Genomic DNA, 17880 nt, shown 5'->3' with positions numbered 1-17880 from the left:
CAGCTCATGCACTAATCATTGCCACTGGGCATTATATAGCCTACAAAAAACATATGTGAGAAAAAATTTTGCTCAGTCAGCAACTGCCTGGACTTTGCCTCATGTGTATGTTAGTAGATTTTTTTGTGTATGGTTGGGGAGATTTCAGACTCATATTCATATGTTGATTTCAAGTTCAACCTACGAATGCAACAGAAGAATAAACTCAAATCTCTAAATAAATAAAGACGCTAAGCAGCCAGAAAGCTAGGAAGGAGTGTACGAAGCAAAACATAACAATGATTTTTCTAAGTGTTCTATAAAGAGAGAAGCAACTTTCCTGCACTGGACTAATTTCCTGCCATTCAGGGTCTTTTTTTTGCCTCAAAGTAGTTGGCAATTGTGGCTTAAGGAGGTCTTTCCCTCCATGCTTTGCCCATTCAATCTGCTTGTTAAACCAGTGTTGGCCTGCTGTTTCAGAGATACCAGGCTCTTCAGCACTGCTTTTTCTATCTTTCCTTTTAGCCTAATGCCTATAATGATGAGAGAACAGGCTTTCATTAGTGAACTCATTTTGTTTAGACTTTGCTCAGGAGGTATAGGAATCTACCGTAATTTAAAATGTATTACAAAGCCAGTGGGAAAACATATTGGAGGATGGTTTGCATTTTTTCTTATCCTACCCCATTTTCATGGTTGGCAAGATTTGCTAAAAGGCGTATGGCAATGAAATCTAATGTATTCCAAATGCACGTCTTCTCTCCATGCAGGTCTGCACACTCCTTGAATAGCCTCACTTGTTCTAAGGTAGGCTAGATGGGTTTCGCCCGAGAACAAAGCGTGTGAGTACGTGAGTGCTGTCCGAGGTTACGGTGGTTACTTAATGGTTTCTAAATTGGGATTTTGTCGGTTGTTGGAGGGTGAATTTAATGCACTGGCGTATCCCGGTGGTTGCCTAGTAACGCGCTGGCAGTGGGCGCCGTAGAGAGATCTCTATGGTGGGCGCTCCATTAAAACCGTTGGCGCTCCTGACCTTGGCGTCGTATATGCGCAAAGCACACAGACTGTGCAAAGCAGGAGATAAGAGTAAAGATCCGCGTGTTTGATACTGAAACCCGGGGAATATTTCACGCAGCCCCGTTGTCTTATAAGCGAAACGGACGGGCATGGTATGGAGAGATGGAGCGCGTATCAGCTTCTGTAAAAGCAGGTGAGTTAACCTAATGATTCTGTTTTTTTTTTTTCGGGAGACGAATCTTTGTTCTGATTGATCACTGACATTTCTAAGCAAATTGTTTCAATTAAAGCTCTTGCTTTAGCAATAGGCTGTGGTGGAACATTTGTTGGCTCGCTTTTTTCTCCCCATTTTGTCCAATTTTACACCGTCCTAGACCTAGATTAAATAAGATTCCCAGTAACAACGTGAGGCAGTACACACACACACACACACACACACACACACACACACACACACACACACTACAGCAGTTTGTCGATGCTATCTGGGCTGTGGCTTGGTTTTCTCTGTGGGTCTGGATCCTTGCATTCATTTATAAAGCACTGATCATTATGTTGAGTGCTACCTGCATGTTCTCTATAAGGTAGTATCCTCTGCGTCAATTCCTGCTCCTTTTTATTGCACTGCTAAATTAGGAGGATTTGGGGAATCCACTAAAACGGTTTTGATCCACACCAGTCGAATTACAAGGGCATTGGGACCCCCAGTAGCCTACTGTTGTCTGACATAGCATACTGGGCTCCTTCTCAAATGCTTTCATGTCAAGGGCCCCCTGGCTACCAGAACCTGGTCGATAAGATGTTGTCCCAGAGATTTTTATTAGTGGTGAATTGGTGTTGAATTATGTGCCTGTCGATTATGTAGGTGTAGAGATAGTGGTGGTGAGAGCGAAGCAGGATTATAGCTATCATTCTAATAGGTCAGTATCTGGGATCAAGTCAGTCAAATGAAAGGATTTGGGTTCCAGAAAAAAAAAACCTGTCTTTGACCCAAACCACCTCTGTGGTGCATAAACATCTGCTGGTGCACAAATAGTCTATTAGAATAATACTGTATGTTATGGTTGTAAAACATCTTGATTTTTGATTTTTCAATCAGTTGCTGAGTTATTGCAAGCATTTAATTTAAACTTCCCTGTTGCTGGGCATGTTGCCAGTCTAAATTGCACAAAAACTTGCAGTGTATCAAACTTGACTGGGTGATGGCTCATTTTTATTACATGGCCCATTTGGTGTTAGCTATAAAGCTTTTATCCACATCTGTTCTATGCAGACTACAAGTTGGAAAAAGAATACTCTGCAGCCCTTTTGTAGGAAGTATTCAGCTGCTTTGGCAGTCTGCAGTACAATTAGTAAAACAAAATGAAAGTACTGTATATACCTTAGCTTTGTTCCAATGATTTAAATTAAAACTCTGATTTGATGTCAAATAGCAAAAAAAAGCACATCTATTGATACTAATATCATGAATGCATGTGTAATTTAAAAGGAAATGCCGCTCATTTTAAGAATTCATAGTAACCCTTTGATCTACAGCAGCCCCAGCAGCGACAGGACTGCTGCTATGTAAGCTACAGACAGCTAATCAAGTCTGATGGGTAACGTCCACTGTACAGCCCATAACTGTAATTTGATAATTGACAACACTTTCACAGCAGGTTTTGTGAACAAAGAGGATTTTTACCCCCAAATGATTTATTATCAGTGTCAGTTCCAAACCAGGAGATGTGCCCCGATGTACAAAAAAAAGAATCAGGTCCCATATATTTTCCATTTTAATGTCTTGAGAGCCATACATCATTGTCACATAACAGATAGGGGATTGAACAAGGTTTGTCTTTTTCTGGCTATGGGGCACATTCACAAGTGTTAATTAATACAGCCAAAGCTGGCCTATTAGGGCAGAGATGTACAATATTTCTCATATTACTCTGACTTGTCTCATTCTTTAAACATTGGCAAACTATGATGGTATCCATATCAGGTTATGTGCTACACCTGTGAAAGAGAGAATGAGCAGCTTTTGTTTGTGTGCATGTTCCTGCTATGGTGTAAAAAAAAATGTTGCAGGGAAAGAGAAAAGCCAATGCACCACATGCTTAATTAGTTTCTCATATTAGGAGGGAGATATTGTCCCCTGTTTTAATAGGTAGGTTCATCAGGCTGACAGTGAGCTGTTTAGATGCAGTCTTTCACAATGCTCAAGGCAGTACTCGTCAATAGATGTGATTAGGTTAACAAGCTTGTTCTTGCTTTGCTCATTGACGAGCCAGTGAGAAACTGATGTCGAACATATTATGCTTAATGCTATCCTAGACCATTATAAGGACTAAGACCGGATGCATTTTGGATAACAAAGTAGTTAATTGGGAGATGCACAACACAATTCGCTCTCTGTAGTTCTCCATGGGTGATCTTACATTTGATACGTAATTTGAATACAGTGTGGGATTAGGGGTGAATGTGTATTCCCCTGTTCACTGAAGCATGCACGCTGGTGAACCACTAACTAGACAAACTAGCATCACACAGAAGCTCTAGTGACTGCAGTTGGGTCAGAAAACAGGTTAAATGTAAATGTTTGCATCTTTGCATCCACCCTGGAATAAGATCCAAGATCAAATTTTTTTTTTCACAAAAATGTGGAATCAGCAGGAACTCATTCATGGATTCAAGCTTAACAACTTACTATTAGTGTTTGTTGAAAGGAGTGTTGTGGGGGGTGGGGGGGTGTATGCAGCAGACGAACACTATCACAAATCAAATTCTCAAGAAAAAGTCAAAGGATCCTTTTCCTCTGATATTGAACACAAACGGTCTTTCACTGCTTATAAACCTTCCTCGAGTCTTTCAATAAACCTGCAATTACTCTGCTTTATAAGGAGGGATGGTGCTACTGCGGTCCCATCAGACATGTTTGTTCTGTGATACTTCCATTATGCATCTTTAAGTCAGTTGCTGACAGTGTTGCTTAGATGTAAAACACACAAAAATGCAAACATTTCCTATTCATGATGTGAGACATTTGGTGTTTTTGAACACTGAAACATCACCCTCAAGTCAGATATTTCTTTCCCAGTGTATCTCTCTTCAATTCATATTAAAGGTTTGTCTTTCTTTGCTGTTCACTGTTTCTTTTACATAAGAAAAGGGGTGTTTAACACCTTTTATCTTGAGATGGTTTCGCAGCATCACTCCAACATTTTTTTTTAACATTCCTCACATCTCCTCCCCCAGTGATACACAGAAATCAGTATTCAGTGATTTGTATATGTCAAAGCATAAATTTGCTCTTTTAAGACAGCAATTTGTCCCAAAAGGTTATTAGCCTCAAAGGGTTACAGCGGATTTGGCATACTGATATTAAGCGTATATAAAAGTATGTATTTAGCATCCCAAGATAAAGGAAGAGGATCATACTTTATCAAACGTAGTCAATTATACGGATGTTTAGGAGTATTTTCACATAGTTTTGATGTTTTCTTGCCTCATCTTGTTTTCAGATTTGTGTGCACTGCAATGAAAAGCGGAAGTGGGGGTGGTCCATACCTGGCTGAGGGGATTTTGGATTTGATAACCATTGCAGTCAAAGGCACAGTGAGTGATGTCTGTTTGACAGAGTCAGTGCAAAGGGACTGAGCGGACACTACAGTGTGCATTTGTGCTATACAAGGGCACTGTCCAGCCCAGACCATGTGGCTGGCTACATTTAGAGACCATCTGTTGCCTGCACACCTGCTACATCATCAAGGGACTGTTACCATCACCCACTGTGCTCTTCTTTGGTGGATATTATGTTCCTGCTGGTCATTCACCAAGGCAACAAGCCAGAAATTCTACCCAACAGTGACCACTCAGTTTGGGAAACTGCGAGGCCTCAGGGTTCCTGTGCCCAGCGAGGTGCTCAGGCCTGTTGATCAGTATCTGGGGGTCCCCTATGCTGCTCCACCCGTGGGTGAGAAGCGCTTCATGCCCCCCGACCAGCCAGCCTCTTGGTCAGGTGTCAAGAATGCTACCCACTTCATGCCTGTGTGCCCTCAGAACATCCACAACACCGTGCCAGAGATCATGATGCCCATATGGTTCACCTATAACCTGGACACAGTAGCCACATACATTCAGGATCAGAGCGAGGACTGTTTATATCTAAACATCTACACTCCGACAGAGGAGGGTGAGTTGGTGGTAAAATGGACAGCAATGACTCTCCATATCTATTTATCATTATTATCGATGTCGTTCTGTTATCATTACAAAGCATGTGTGCGACCGCTGCTCATGTCATTGCTGCCACCAAGGGCTGATTTACCATCCAAAGCAATGCCATTAATGTTTCAATTGTTATATATATATATATAATACTGTCATATTCCATTTGAAATAACAATCATGTTGATAAGCAGAAATGTATTCATGCTGTATATTGGCAGTTGTGGCAACTAAGGATATCCTGATGCCAACGAATGTGCACAGAGAGGCACAACTAAACATAATTGTACTGGGGTATGTGCTTCCCCACAAATCGACATCCAGTGAAATATCGCTGAGGTAAGGTGTTGTTCAAGTATTGGTCCACCTACACTGAGCAATAATTTTAGCTTTTAAAATGATGATCTGGCATATTGGGCTGTCACCACTGTGCATCAAAGGTAATCCTGCAGAATGACTTAGGAGATATAGTGAAGCCAGCAGTGCCAGCTTTTCATGTTTGTTAAATATTACAATTTCTTCATATTTTACTGAACCGCTGCTTTGTTCAGACAGTGTGTCTGTTGGGTGCCAATAAGTCGGGTGCAGGAGTCAACTAATGTCTATCGCTGGCTGAATCCATCCTATTTTTGTATCTAATAGAACTGTAAAATGAACAAGCAACGGGTTTGTGTGTCTGCTCACTCTGCTGTGAATCTGATTAGTAGAACTATGTAATATATGTAATGTATCTAAATCTAGTGTTGACAAACAGATTTCTCTAATTTTATCTAATTTAATACACCAGTTAAGCATGGTTTTATATTGCCTCCCTCACAAGCACTCGGTATAACACAAAACATTCAGCATTCAAAGTTGGACCGTGTTCAGCTTTTGTCTGTAACATGCCACTCTCGACTTTTCTATGGTAGCGTAGCAACAGATAAACAGCCTGCTTGAGAGGTAGCTGTCCAAAATGGTGCAGCCCACGTTTTGTAAAGCTCCTGGTCTGAGTGCTGCTTAAAGGCCTCCTTACCCGGCAAACAAACAGGCTAATTAAATCTCACACTTGCATTCACATTTCAAAGGAAATAACATAACCCATTGGTTCTATACATTTTTTATTCCTCATCATCGTCATTGTTTATTTAAAATGCACCTCGGGCATTCTGTTACTTTATTATTCATTTTACTTCATATTTACTTATCTGCACTAGTCTTTTTGGCAAATCGAATTTCCACTATTGAATATGTGTTTTTGTGGCTTGTTGCCACCTCAAGTCAGAGTTTATTAATCATCCACCATCACATCTTCAGTAACTATGCTGCAGTGGTTTACGTGAAGAATCGACATGACAGTTAGGGTTCAAATATAATTGTTCACAGAGAAAATAATAAAACAAGAATGATGTATTACTCCAGTCAAAGCTGAGGCAGCTGGATCAAAACAACAACAGATAATTAACAACAGATAGTATACACACTGTGCCATTTCCTAAAAATATCTAACAAGGAACAAAAATGTATTCACTTAATGAAAACAGAAACACTGATTAATGTGTCATACATCTCTAAAGATTTTTACATAATGTCATCTCATTTTGTCAGGAAGCAATTACAGGTAAAAGTGCAACATGCTCTATAGGATCATCTTTTTGCCTATAATTTATGGATCTTTTTCTCCTGATTCTGCTAATTTGATTTCGACCATGTTAAATAAGAGGCACAGTCAACCATGCTATGTTGAATTTTGTACTTCTTTTTCCTTATGTGAATCGCAGGGAGCCAACACAAGAAAAAGGGGGCGGCTTTCTCACATGCTGAGACTCATATATCTGAAGGTATTTTCAAGAGCTTAAAGTCTTGATGCATGGATTCTTTTAGCTTGAGTCTGGTGGATGAAGATCTTACAATTCTTAGTTTTTACTTTCCTGAGGAACTGTGGGGGTTCTTTTATTTTGAGTGGAATAAGAAAAATGATGATTTATGATTACATAAGTATGCTGTTGCTGCGCCTCGTGTCTTGGATTGAGCTCTGTCGCAATCCGTTCAGTAAGAGCTACATCTCTGTTGCCATGCACATTGATCAACAAGATTATTATGCATTATTATCCGTCTGATAGTCTCTTTTAAAGACACTGGTTGGTCAGTATAACAAATTGGTGTCCAAATATGAAGCATAGATTTTCTATTTTTTTATTTTTAAAATAACAGTTTTATTTTATATTTTAGCATGTACTAGTAGATAACAAGCTCAGTGTAGTTTCAGTCTATGCTAAAATGTGTTTTTTTTATGCTTGTGCATGCATATTTGTTGATCTGTAAAATTCCATCATTAAAGGAATTTCTCCTGAATTGACATCAAACCACAAGTCAAATCAATAGATTTGTTTCTCTTTTTACCTCTAATCCAGAGAACTTCAGATATGGTAAAGAACAAAGTATGCTTGGTTGTGCACTTACATGCACTGTAAAAACTGCTGTTAATTACATTTGACCCTTTTATTCATACACCCCTTGTCAGAGTGTATTGACCATGCATTTTCTAAATGTCATTACAGCTTACAACCCACAAGCCTACCACTGCTTCTAAGCACATTTTCTAAGCTGTCTTTACTCATACCTCATGATGAACAGTTGATATAACATTTTAATAGCAATGCTCTAGTCCATGCTCCATTTCATAACTGTTGCCTCAGCAGTTGTTTGCTCAGCATGCGTGTGTGTGTGTGTGTGTGTGTGTGTGTGTGTGTGTGTGTGTGTGTGTGTGTGTGTGTGTGTGTGTGTGTGTGTGTGTGTGTGTGTGTGTGTGTGTGTGTGTGTGTGTGTGTTGATGTTGCAGATATAAGGGACTCTGAGGCTCGACCTGTGATGGTTTACATCCATGGAGGCTCCTATATGGAGGGCACTGGGAACATGATGGACGGCAGCGTGCTGGCCAGTTATGGGAATGTTGTTGTCGTCACGCTCAACTACAGAATTGGAATATTAGGTGATGACAATGGGTCTGTTTGGTAATTTCTAATGGTGTTTTCAAAATGGGGTATTTAGCCCATAATAAAGTGTCATAATGGCTATTAATTTCCACTTGTGTTAAGACATAAAAAAAAATGTAAACCAGTATAAGAAAATATAGTCAACTGAGATCTTGGTAGAATGGCATAGCTCCTGATTTGCATACAAATGTCCTCAGAGAAAAAGTGATGCAAATGCTTATCATGATCTGTCCTTGTTGCACACAAGCTGTTTTAGTAGAAAACACAATTTATCTTCCTTTAGATGGTTTTATCTAATGTGTAAAAGATGATCAGCCTTTGCCATTCTTGAAAGAAAAACTATTTAAATACAGTATGGACGGATGCAGCATTCACAAGGTCAAGAGTTTCCCCTGTGTTTAACATTCAAAACAGAACGTTGTTTAGATGAGACTAGACAAGGGAATAAAGAATAGGATCAACTGTAAGAACACCAGTGACCTCTGCGTGGTTTTATGAAATTCATGTAGAGAAATTGGTAAACGATTTATTTATTCATGCTCATTGAATTTTATGAAGTCACATGCGAGGTGAGAATTCAGATTCGATGAGCAGAGCCCTGATCACTTCCTGAGGGGTGTTACTGCTCGGAAACTATTACAAGGAGTTGACTAAAGTAGTCAAGACACTGTGGGAGAGAGCAAGGCATATCTGCACCTGAGGGTAAACATGTCAGCTCACTCAGATGCCCTGCTGGGCTACAACTTTAGATCAAAGCTGTGACAGATACTGTATATAGAACTGTAGCTCTGATGTCTCTCTGTATACTTCAGGCTTCCTCAGTACTGGTGACCAGGCAGCAAAAGGAAACTATGGACTCCTGGACCAGATTCAAGCTCTCCGTTGGATCAGTAAGAACATTGGTTACTTTGGAGGAGACCCAGGTCGCATCACAGTCTTTGGATCTGGAATCGGTGCTTCATGTGTCAGTCTGCTAACTCTGTCCCACCACTCAGAGGGTAAGAATCACCATCTCAGTCATCAGTCATTTAATCAATACAGATTCGTTGTACAGATATGCAGTTATTAGGTTTAAGCAATTAATGCAATAACTTCAAAGTAATGTCAAAATCCACAAACTTCATATCGCAATCATATTCATTTCTTATCTTGTAGGTGTCAATTTGAACTAAAATTTTTAATCATTTTCAAGTTGGTTCTTTGTTTCAAGTGCAGCTTTAAATGGTCTGTCAGTGAGATGAAGTGTTATATTATGGGAGTAGGGTAAAGGGGGTATTCGTTAAGTAAGTGGTGCCTTTTGTTCCCCTCTCCTCAATCTAATCAGCCTAAAAGCTTTGCCTCTTAAAATGCAAAGCTCTTAAAGACGCCTACTGGCATTATAAACTTTTCACCATGCTATCACGTTCACCTGTGTCCATCAGTTTTCACCATTCAAACTGACTAATATTTCCGTCTTTCAGTGTCAGATTTGTTTGCCCTCTTTTAACCACCTGCAATGCGTGGTGAAATGTTTCAAAGTTTTCTAGAAAAAATATAAAACCTTCTTTTTTTGCTTTTGTCTTCTTTATTTGCAAAGTCTTGAGTAAAGACAATGTTTACAAAAGACAAGGTTGGTTTGAGAATGAAGCAGGACCCGAACAAAAAGACCAAATTCTTTAGATATTTTCAAAATTGATATTTTCTTTCTCCCACATATATTGGCAGTGCTTGAATTGAAAATGTGACATTCTAGTCCAGCCTAGTCCAGTTTACACTACAAATTCATGCTATCAACTGTATCATTTTTGAAATGATAATATAAGTTAATATGAATTCAATTAAAATAGAGTATACACAAAGGAAAAAAGGTGTCTGATCCACTTTTCTTTTCAGTGGATATCATGCAATTTGGTAAACACTTATCCAAAGCTCCTTGCAGGAATCAAAGGTGCATATTTCAAAATGGATGACCCACAGGGAATTGAACGTATTATCTTTGCCGTATTATTGCCCCGGCCCACCCCATTGATGCTGGACAGAATCACAAGAAGGGCACAAATTGTGTTTTCATCAATGCCAGGGAGGCTGCGACAACTGTCCTTTGTGAGGTTTGTATTTGATGCCCTAGCTCGGCTGCAGAGAATGCACCAAGACCTCCGGCTGTCTTTGAAGAAGACTAGCTAGCTGTTGCCCTAAAATAAAATTGAAATAAATGACAGCAAAGGAGGGGGAAAGTGACACTGTCCCTTCACTCTTTTTCCTGCACTGCTATGCCTTAACCCCAGCAGAGTATTTTTTGACATGATACATATCACTTGTCATTTTTAGGTGGTAGATACAAAATCCCATGAGACAGAGGTGACGCACTGCATATAAACAATTGAAAAGAGCATCGTGTTTACTGTATCAACATTGAAGGATCAGGGTTACTGCATATTCAGCTCCCTGCACAGACTCTCCACTGCACAGTTGGCATCAGAAGTCCATATGTAAGCTATGCAGCTTGTTAGTCACACAGGAATGACAATTGTACAATTACAGTATACGTGTGTGAATAACTGGTGTAGGGAAAACTAAACACCTCCACACTGAAACAATGCTGCAAATTGATCATTAATTTGATAAACAGAGGAAAGCAAGTCTTTTTGTCAGGTTTCTTTATCATTATAATAACAATAAAATGGGACAACATCCCATTAGCAGCTCATTTCTTCCACCAGCTGCTTTACTGAGCAGCTTCTCATCAGCAAGGCTCAATCTGGCCTTTTCACTCGCTTTTTACTCTAATGCTTTATCTCCCTGGCTAGTATTTAAAGAACATTGCACGTGGGCTTGTTTGCTTTTATCTACCTAAATGTTGTGTGTCAACAAACCTTGGATTTAATTGTGAATATCAATAAGTGTAAAGTGAATATTTGTTAGGGCAGTTCTAAATGCTCTTAAGGTATGTGCTGAAAAAGATCGCTAATACTAACCACTGTTCTCTGGGCTTCTGCTGCCTTCTGTGTCTTTTTGTTCTGAATTTCCATCAATACACTACGCATGCTGGCCGAGAGGGTTGGCTGCAATGTGCTGGACACTGTGGACATGGTCTCCTGCCTGCAGAAAAAGAGTGCAAGGGAGCTGGTGGAGCAAGACATCCAACCTGCCAGATACCGCGTCGCTTTTGGTCCTGTCATTGACGGAGACGTCATCCCGGATGACCCAGAGATCCTGATGGAGCAGGGCGAGTTCCTTAACTACGATATAATGCTGGGTGTTAATCAGGGAGAAGGCCTGCGCTTTGTGGAGAACGTGATGGATCTGGAGGACGGCGTGTCTGGCAGTGACTTTGACTTTGCAGTGTCAGACTTTGTGGACAGTTTGTATGGCTACCCAGAAGGGAAGGACACACTGAGGGAGACAATTAAATTCATGTACACAGACTGGGCTGACAAGGACAATCCAGAGACCAGGAGGAAGACCCTTGTGGCCCTTTTCACCGACCACCAATGGGTTGAGCCCTCAGTGGTAACTGCTGACCTACACGCCCGCTATGGGTCGCCTACATACTTCTACGCCTTCTACCACCACTGCCAGAGCCTCATGAAGCCAGTGTGGTCGGATTCAGCGCACGGAGATGAGGTGCCTTATGTGTTTGGCATCCCCATGGTGGGCCCAACTGACCTGTTCCCCTGTAACTTCTCCAGGAACGACATCATGCTCAGCGCTGTGGTTATGACTTATTGGACCAACTTCGCCAAGAGTGGGTGAGTAACAGTAAATCCAGGGACAAACCAAAGTACATATTAATGTTAATTAGGCTTATTTACATATATTTGCCGTGCATTCAATATCCCACTTTACACCCCTTCCTTGGCCTGTGCTGTGTTCTAACATTATTGGCCTCACTTGTGCAGACTATTTTTGTGTTGAGCTGTTCAAACTCTAACTTCTGCTACATTCACTCATCCTTTATCACCCTGATTAAAGGACTGCAGGATCCAGCCTTAAAGGTTTTTTCCAACCATTTCCCCTAATGCATTTGTGTCTAACAGACTGATGTGGCCAAAAATCTTTGAATTTGGTCCAGTATTGAGCAAGATCGCAATGACGAGCCAGTGCAAACTGAGCTACAATGTAACATAATTGGGCAATTGTGGAGCCTTGCTTTTTGTCCCAATTTTTTTTTCTTTGACACCTGAACGCCTTTTTCTTATCTCGCGTTTCACTTTCCACACCGCTGTCTTCGGACAAAAAGTCACATCCTGAGATCGATAATGTTGTCAGACACTTTTAGTAACAATCTGAGTCTGTCAGTACCAAAAAAAAATCACTTTTATTGGACAAAAACCAAGGGTCCACAATTGCCCCATTAGGTTACATTGTAGCTCAGTTCATGCTGGCCCGTCATTGCAATCTCGCTCAATACTGGACCAAATTCAAAGATTTTTGGTCACATCAGTCTGTTAGACATAAATGCATGGGGAAATGGGGCCCAGGTTGAAAAACACGGTAGTTACCCTTTAAGTAGTGCCTCCTAATTAGTGCAGCCTGAACTCTCATTGCTATGTCTTCCAGCCTTCCTTTGTTAGTTCACATGACACGCTTTTGTATCAATTAATATGAATTCCTTAACATCGAAAGTCCATAAATTACCTGTATCATTAATGCACACTTTAAATTAGGTCTGCTCCCCCTTACTCATATTTATTTGACCTCACTATACATGTAAAATTGTAATTACTAGATATTTAATTGCGTACACTACCTGCAAAATGCTACAAATGTTGGTGATGCTTAACTGTACAGTAACATTAAATGAGCACACACCATGCCATAAATGCCATGTTGTCTCTTTTTTGAAGGGCCAGGTTAGGCTTCTGTATAACCTCTCTTTACATACATAACAAAGTTTCATCACTTTTGGCAGACTATAAAGGTGATGGATCTTAAAATGTACTGCTTAATTCACATAAACGTTTAAAGCGGTTATTCATTGTTTAACAAAAAGGTTGTGTTGAAGAGAAAATTTGAAGAAGGAAGTTAAAATGTACTCCATAAACCTCTGCCAACTTTACAGGGAGTTGTAATTTCAAATAGGTCTGGCACAAATAATCAGTACAGGAATATCCTGTACTGTCTAGGTTTGCTTGCAATTCCAAATATTGATACACCAAATATTGATGTCTTTATTAAAGGTAATGTATACATTTAGACATTTAGGCATAGACTTCAAGTTACTTTTTTTGGATTATCTTTAGAAGCAGTGACACTTTTAAAGTATTCCTAGGATGGCAGGAGACGTATAAGGTTTTCAAATATAATTTGTGTAATATCAGGTCAACGGCTGACAGTTGACCTAATATTACACTAACAGTGACTCAGCACTGGAAAAACATGCTTTTGAAAGTGCAACAGAGTGAAGCTCTGCAGCTTCTGCAGCTTCTGCACCTTCGACAGCTTGTTTTGCAATTTGTCAAACAGAGGCACATATTTGCTGTGTCTGTGAAGATAAGAGACACCTAAGTGAGTTGCACTGTAGCGGAGGACTCCACTGCTGCTGCCAGCTAAAGTCTTCCTGCATATTGAATACACAGCTGTAATGAGTCTGTGTGGATGATGCTCCTAGCAGGATGAAGCACAGCACAGGTCACAGTAGGCTGCTGTTTTAGTGTGTAGAATTAAAGGAATACTGAGCCCTTGAGGAGAGATGGGGATATTACATTGTGTTGATTTATGTTGATGAAGTTCCTCTTATTCTTTTCTTCTTCTTCTTTTTCTTTTTTTTTTTTTTTTTTACAATTGAACAATTGGATCTTTTTTTTCGCATTTGTTGCATTTATACTACCTAGGGCTGGGCTATGTGGTTAAAATCCTAATCACAATATGAATGAGGATAAGGATATTTTCCAGTAACAATATGCCATGATGTATGGTATGGCAAATGTAAGCAAAATCACATATGAAATAATCAAACTAATATTCAAAGCAAAGAACTTTGTGCAAAACAACAAAAACCAATGAAAGAATTTTCTCTCTGCAACCTGTTTTTAATTACAGCTTGTTTTGAATCATTCATTTGGACACCGATGTTTCACGATCAATATCTTGATCATATCATATCAATATGATGATATGCTGAAAGTTCATAAATCATAATACTGCCCACGGACAGAGAGGGACACAGGGAAAGAGAGGACTTGGGATAGGAATACTACCATTTAGCTTTCTTCCATAATTTATTTCTCATGACTTAAGTTTTCTGTCTATCATGTGTCTGCAGGGATCCTAACAAACCAGTGCCACAGGACACCAAATTCATCCACACCAAGGCCAACCGCTTCGAGGAGGTGGCTTGGTCTAAGTATGACCCCTTCGACCAGCTGTACTTGCACATTGGCCTAAAGCCTCGTATCCGTGACCACTACCGCGCCACCAAGGTGGCCTTCTGGAAACACTTGGTGCCCCATCTCTACAACCTCCACGACATGTTCCATTACTCCTCCACCACCACCAAGGTCACCCCACTGGATCCCACCCAGTCCAATGGTAAGAGGTCCGGCAGCACCGGGCGGCCTCCTGTATCCACCGCCCACATTGACGGGGACGGGAGGGAGATGGGCCCGCTGATCATGCCAAACCCGAGAGATTACTCCACAGAGCTCAGCGTCACCATTGCTGTAGGAGCGTCACTGCTCTTCCTCAACGTCCTGGCCTTCGCAGCTCTGTACTACCGCAAGGACAAGCGCAGTCGGCAGGACACCTCCCAGCAGCCCAGTCCCCAGCGTGACAGCAAAGGCAACAACGTGAGCCACACCACCACTGTAGACGAGACCCTGTCCCAGCAAAGGAACCAGTGTGAAGCCCTTCACAATCCTCTTCATGTCTCGCCCAGCTTGGACTACTCACTGAGCCAACGGCGCTCCCCTGACGACATCCCTCTGATGACCCCCAACAACATCACCATGATCCCCAACTCCCTGATGGGCCTCTCCAACATGAGTCCATACAGCACCTTCCCTGCTGGTTACAGCTCTGCAGGCCTGCCAAGCACCCACTCTACCACTCGGGTATAGCCTGGCTGGAGACGGGAGGAGAACCGCGACGTACATAAAACATGGAAATGTAAAGCTGTATTTAGGATGTGTAGGTAAAATAGGATTGAATATGTTTGTTCTGTCTTTTCCAAAGGTGTACAACCGCCAACATCCTGCCTTTGCTCTCTCATAATAGGAAGTCTAACTGCAGAGTCATTTTATAATAATCACTTTCAAAGGCAGACAAAAAGAAAAAGTGCATTTCATTTTCCACTTTGGCTTTTTTGGAACTTTACCTAGTAAGAACTTAGTATAATGTTTATACAGTTGGATTTGTATGGGAAGCTTTTTCTTACTCTGTGATATCGATTTTGATCTCGTGGAACGAAGTGACATTACTCGTGGTGGACAGTGATGAGATCTGGGAAAAGCTGAAAAGCAGTATTATTATTATTATTATTATTATTATCAAGCTATTTTATACATATTTCTCATCGTACATTGCTTATTATGAAAATGTATTTTTACTGTAATTACTTTTAAATGCCTTGTAACTCGCTCATATAAAGAATTACTGTGGAATCAAGTTGTACTCAAATACTGGTCACACACGTGGTAAAAATGTCCAGTTTATCCAAAATATTTCTATCTGGTAGTGCAAAATATAGCACTCCTCTGTGTGTGTGTTTGTGTGTGTGTGTGTGTGTGTGTGTGTGTGTGTGTGTGTGTGTGTGTGTGTGTGTGTGTGTGTGTGTGTGTGTGTGATGAGAAATTCGCTACAAAATGTAAATTTGGCATTGTTTGAAATTAATCATTTAGTTTTGCATTTGTAGTGTTGTGTAATCTATTGTAGTCTATTTGAGTATCCTTGCTACATTTTTGTTTCACGTGTCTTCAATTTTGCTTAATACATTGTAGGAATATAACTTCTGCTTTACTATAAAAGAGAATTGCTTAAAATGTGTTTTCCTACTCCAACCAACTCATGGTTCTTATGGCTTGGCTTCTTTGTACAGAATAAACTTAGACCAACATTTTATTTGTCGTTTGTTTACGAATACTGTAAGGTCTTCGGAAAGATAACTGTAATTATATTGTAATTGTATGTATACCAACTCAATAATTCACATTTAAAGGGAGTTTGATGAAACATACAGATTATTGCTCCTACTCCAAGTCGTTTGGACCCCGTGCATACCAAGATATATGCAGGGGTCAATACTCTTTACTGAATAGAAATGATGGACATCAAACTTTGAGATTTGATTTCTTTGAACCTATCATAATGTTGTTTAATCTAAATGAGACAACTATTAAAAGATTTTTGGAACTAAAGATGAGTCTTGTCAAAAGTTGGGATAATGTGTCTACAGAGTTTAAAAGGATACTTATAACCGTGTGAAATGTAGTCCAAAGCTATACAGTGTCTGGGTCAGGGTTGAGAGTTGAGGTTAATTTAGCCTCAGTGTGTGCCTCTCATGTATGCTAATGCATGAGAAACATCAAAGTCTGTTTACAGGTCATGGAGAGTACTACTGCATATGTGAAACATGTTGCATCAAACTGTTTGTGGCTCCAGAGGGAGCTGATAAAAACAATCGTATAACCCGGATAGCTATACCAACTGAGCTATCCGGGCGCCATTAAGACTAGAAATTTTAAAATGAAAAAAGAATCTGGGGGTGTGGAGTTAGAAAGAAGTGAGTTTACCAAACCTCTGCATCCTGCTCCTCCTCTCTGCTTGAGGCTAGTGGCCCCAGGCTACATTAGCCACTACTAGCACACCCAAATGTATGACTGAACTGTCTGCAATCAAGTGGCATTGACCGGTAATGTAGGCACCAGGTTTTAAGAACAAAGAAGAATGCATGGGATAACAGAATAATGCTGTGTAACTGACATTACTGAGTCATTTTACTAACTTCATGACTATTCTCTACTTATGCCATTGTTACATTACATTTGACCATTTATCACTGTATGTAATTGTCACTTTGGTCACAGTGACTGCTGTAAAAGTTATATTATATATTGTATATACAATTTTATGTTTATCCACCTCCAGCAATCTTAATGTTACACTCGTGCTTCTAACAGCTGTTGCTCTGCTCCTCCTGCAGTTTCAGGGTAAATCTTTAAAACATTTTGGAACACAGCGCCTGGTTGCAGTTTCCCCAGGCTTCAAACATGCAGCCAGCAGAGCCTGAGATTATCATGAAAGACAATCAAACACGCAAGCAAATAAACACCCTGTTGGAGAACAGCTCAGTCCTCCCTTTACTTCATCATGCGGTAAAACAAATACTTTAGGCACTAACCATGGGAGGTCAACGCCACTTCATTTATTTCTTACTAAGCCTGACGTGTTTTTGTCCTCCAAGTGCTTGTTGGTTTGTTTGATGCCTGTTTGTTCGTTTTGTCACAAGATAGCACACATTACCATAACAGAGCTACGTAGAAGGTGGTGCAAATATTTTCACAGGGCTCCCTCCTCCCTTTATAAACACATGCATATTACCACTTCCAGTGCGTAAATATTGGCAAGTGTATCTATCACAATGCAAACAATTATAAAAAGGACTCAAAGATAGAGCACTGTGCCACATCACATATACATACTGCATACACAGTCACATACATTGATACATAGTACACTCACAATGCAGTCACTGCTGTCCATGGTGCTGATCATGATATAGGTA

At 40.3% G+C, this 17880-nt stretch overlaps 1 protein-coding gene across 1 annotated transcript; it reads left to right on the top strand.

Moving 5' to 3' along the window:
• The first annotated feature begins 782 nt into the window (after nt 1–782).
• Nucleotides 783–16513, top strand: nlgn3b (neuroligin 3b). Its single transcript, XM_039778004.1, has 7 exons — nt 783–1189; nt 4500–5170; nt 6966–7025; nt 8027–8176; nt 8993–9246; nt 11193–11908; nt 14425–16513. The coding sequence occupies exons 2-7, from the start codon at nt 4690–4692 to the stop codon at nt 15215–15217; spliced, it is 2454 nt and encodes an 817-aa protein (XP_039633938.1). The 5' UTR covers nt 783–1189; nt 4500–4689; the 3' UTR covers nt 15218–16513.
• The last annotated feature ends 1367 nt before the right edge of the window (nt 16514–17880 follow it).

This window comes from Perca fluviatilis, chromosome 16 (genome assembly GCF_010015445.1).
Source record: "Perca fluviatilis chromosome 16, GENO_Pfluv_1.0, whole genome shotgun sequence".
Lineage (NCBI taxonomy): Eukaryota > Metazoa > Chordata > Actinopteri > Perciformes > Percidae > Perca > Perca fluviatilis.
The sequence above is the reverse complement of the archived record's forward strand: the minus strand, read 5'-3'. Positions and strand labels throughout refer to the sequence as shown.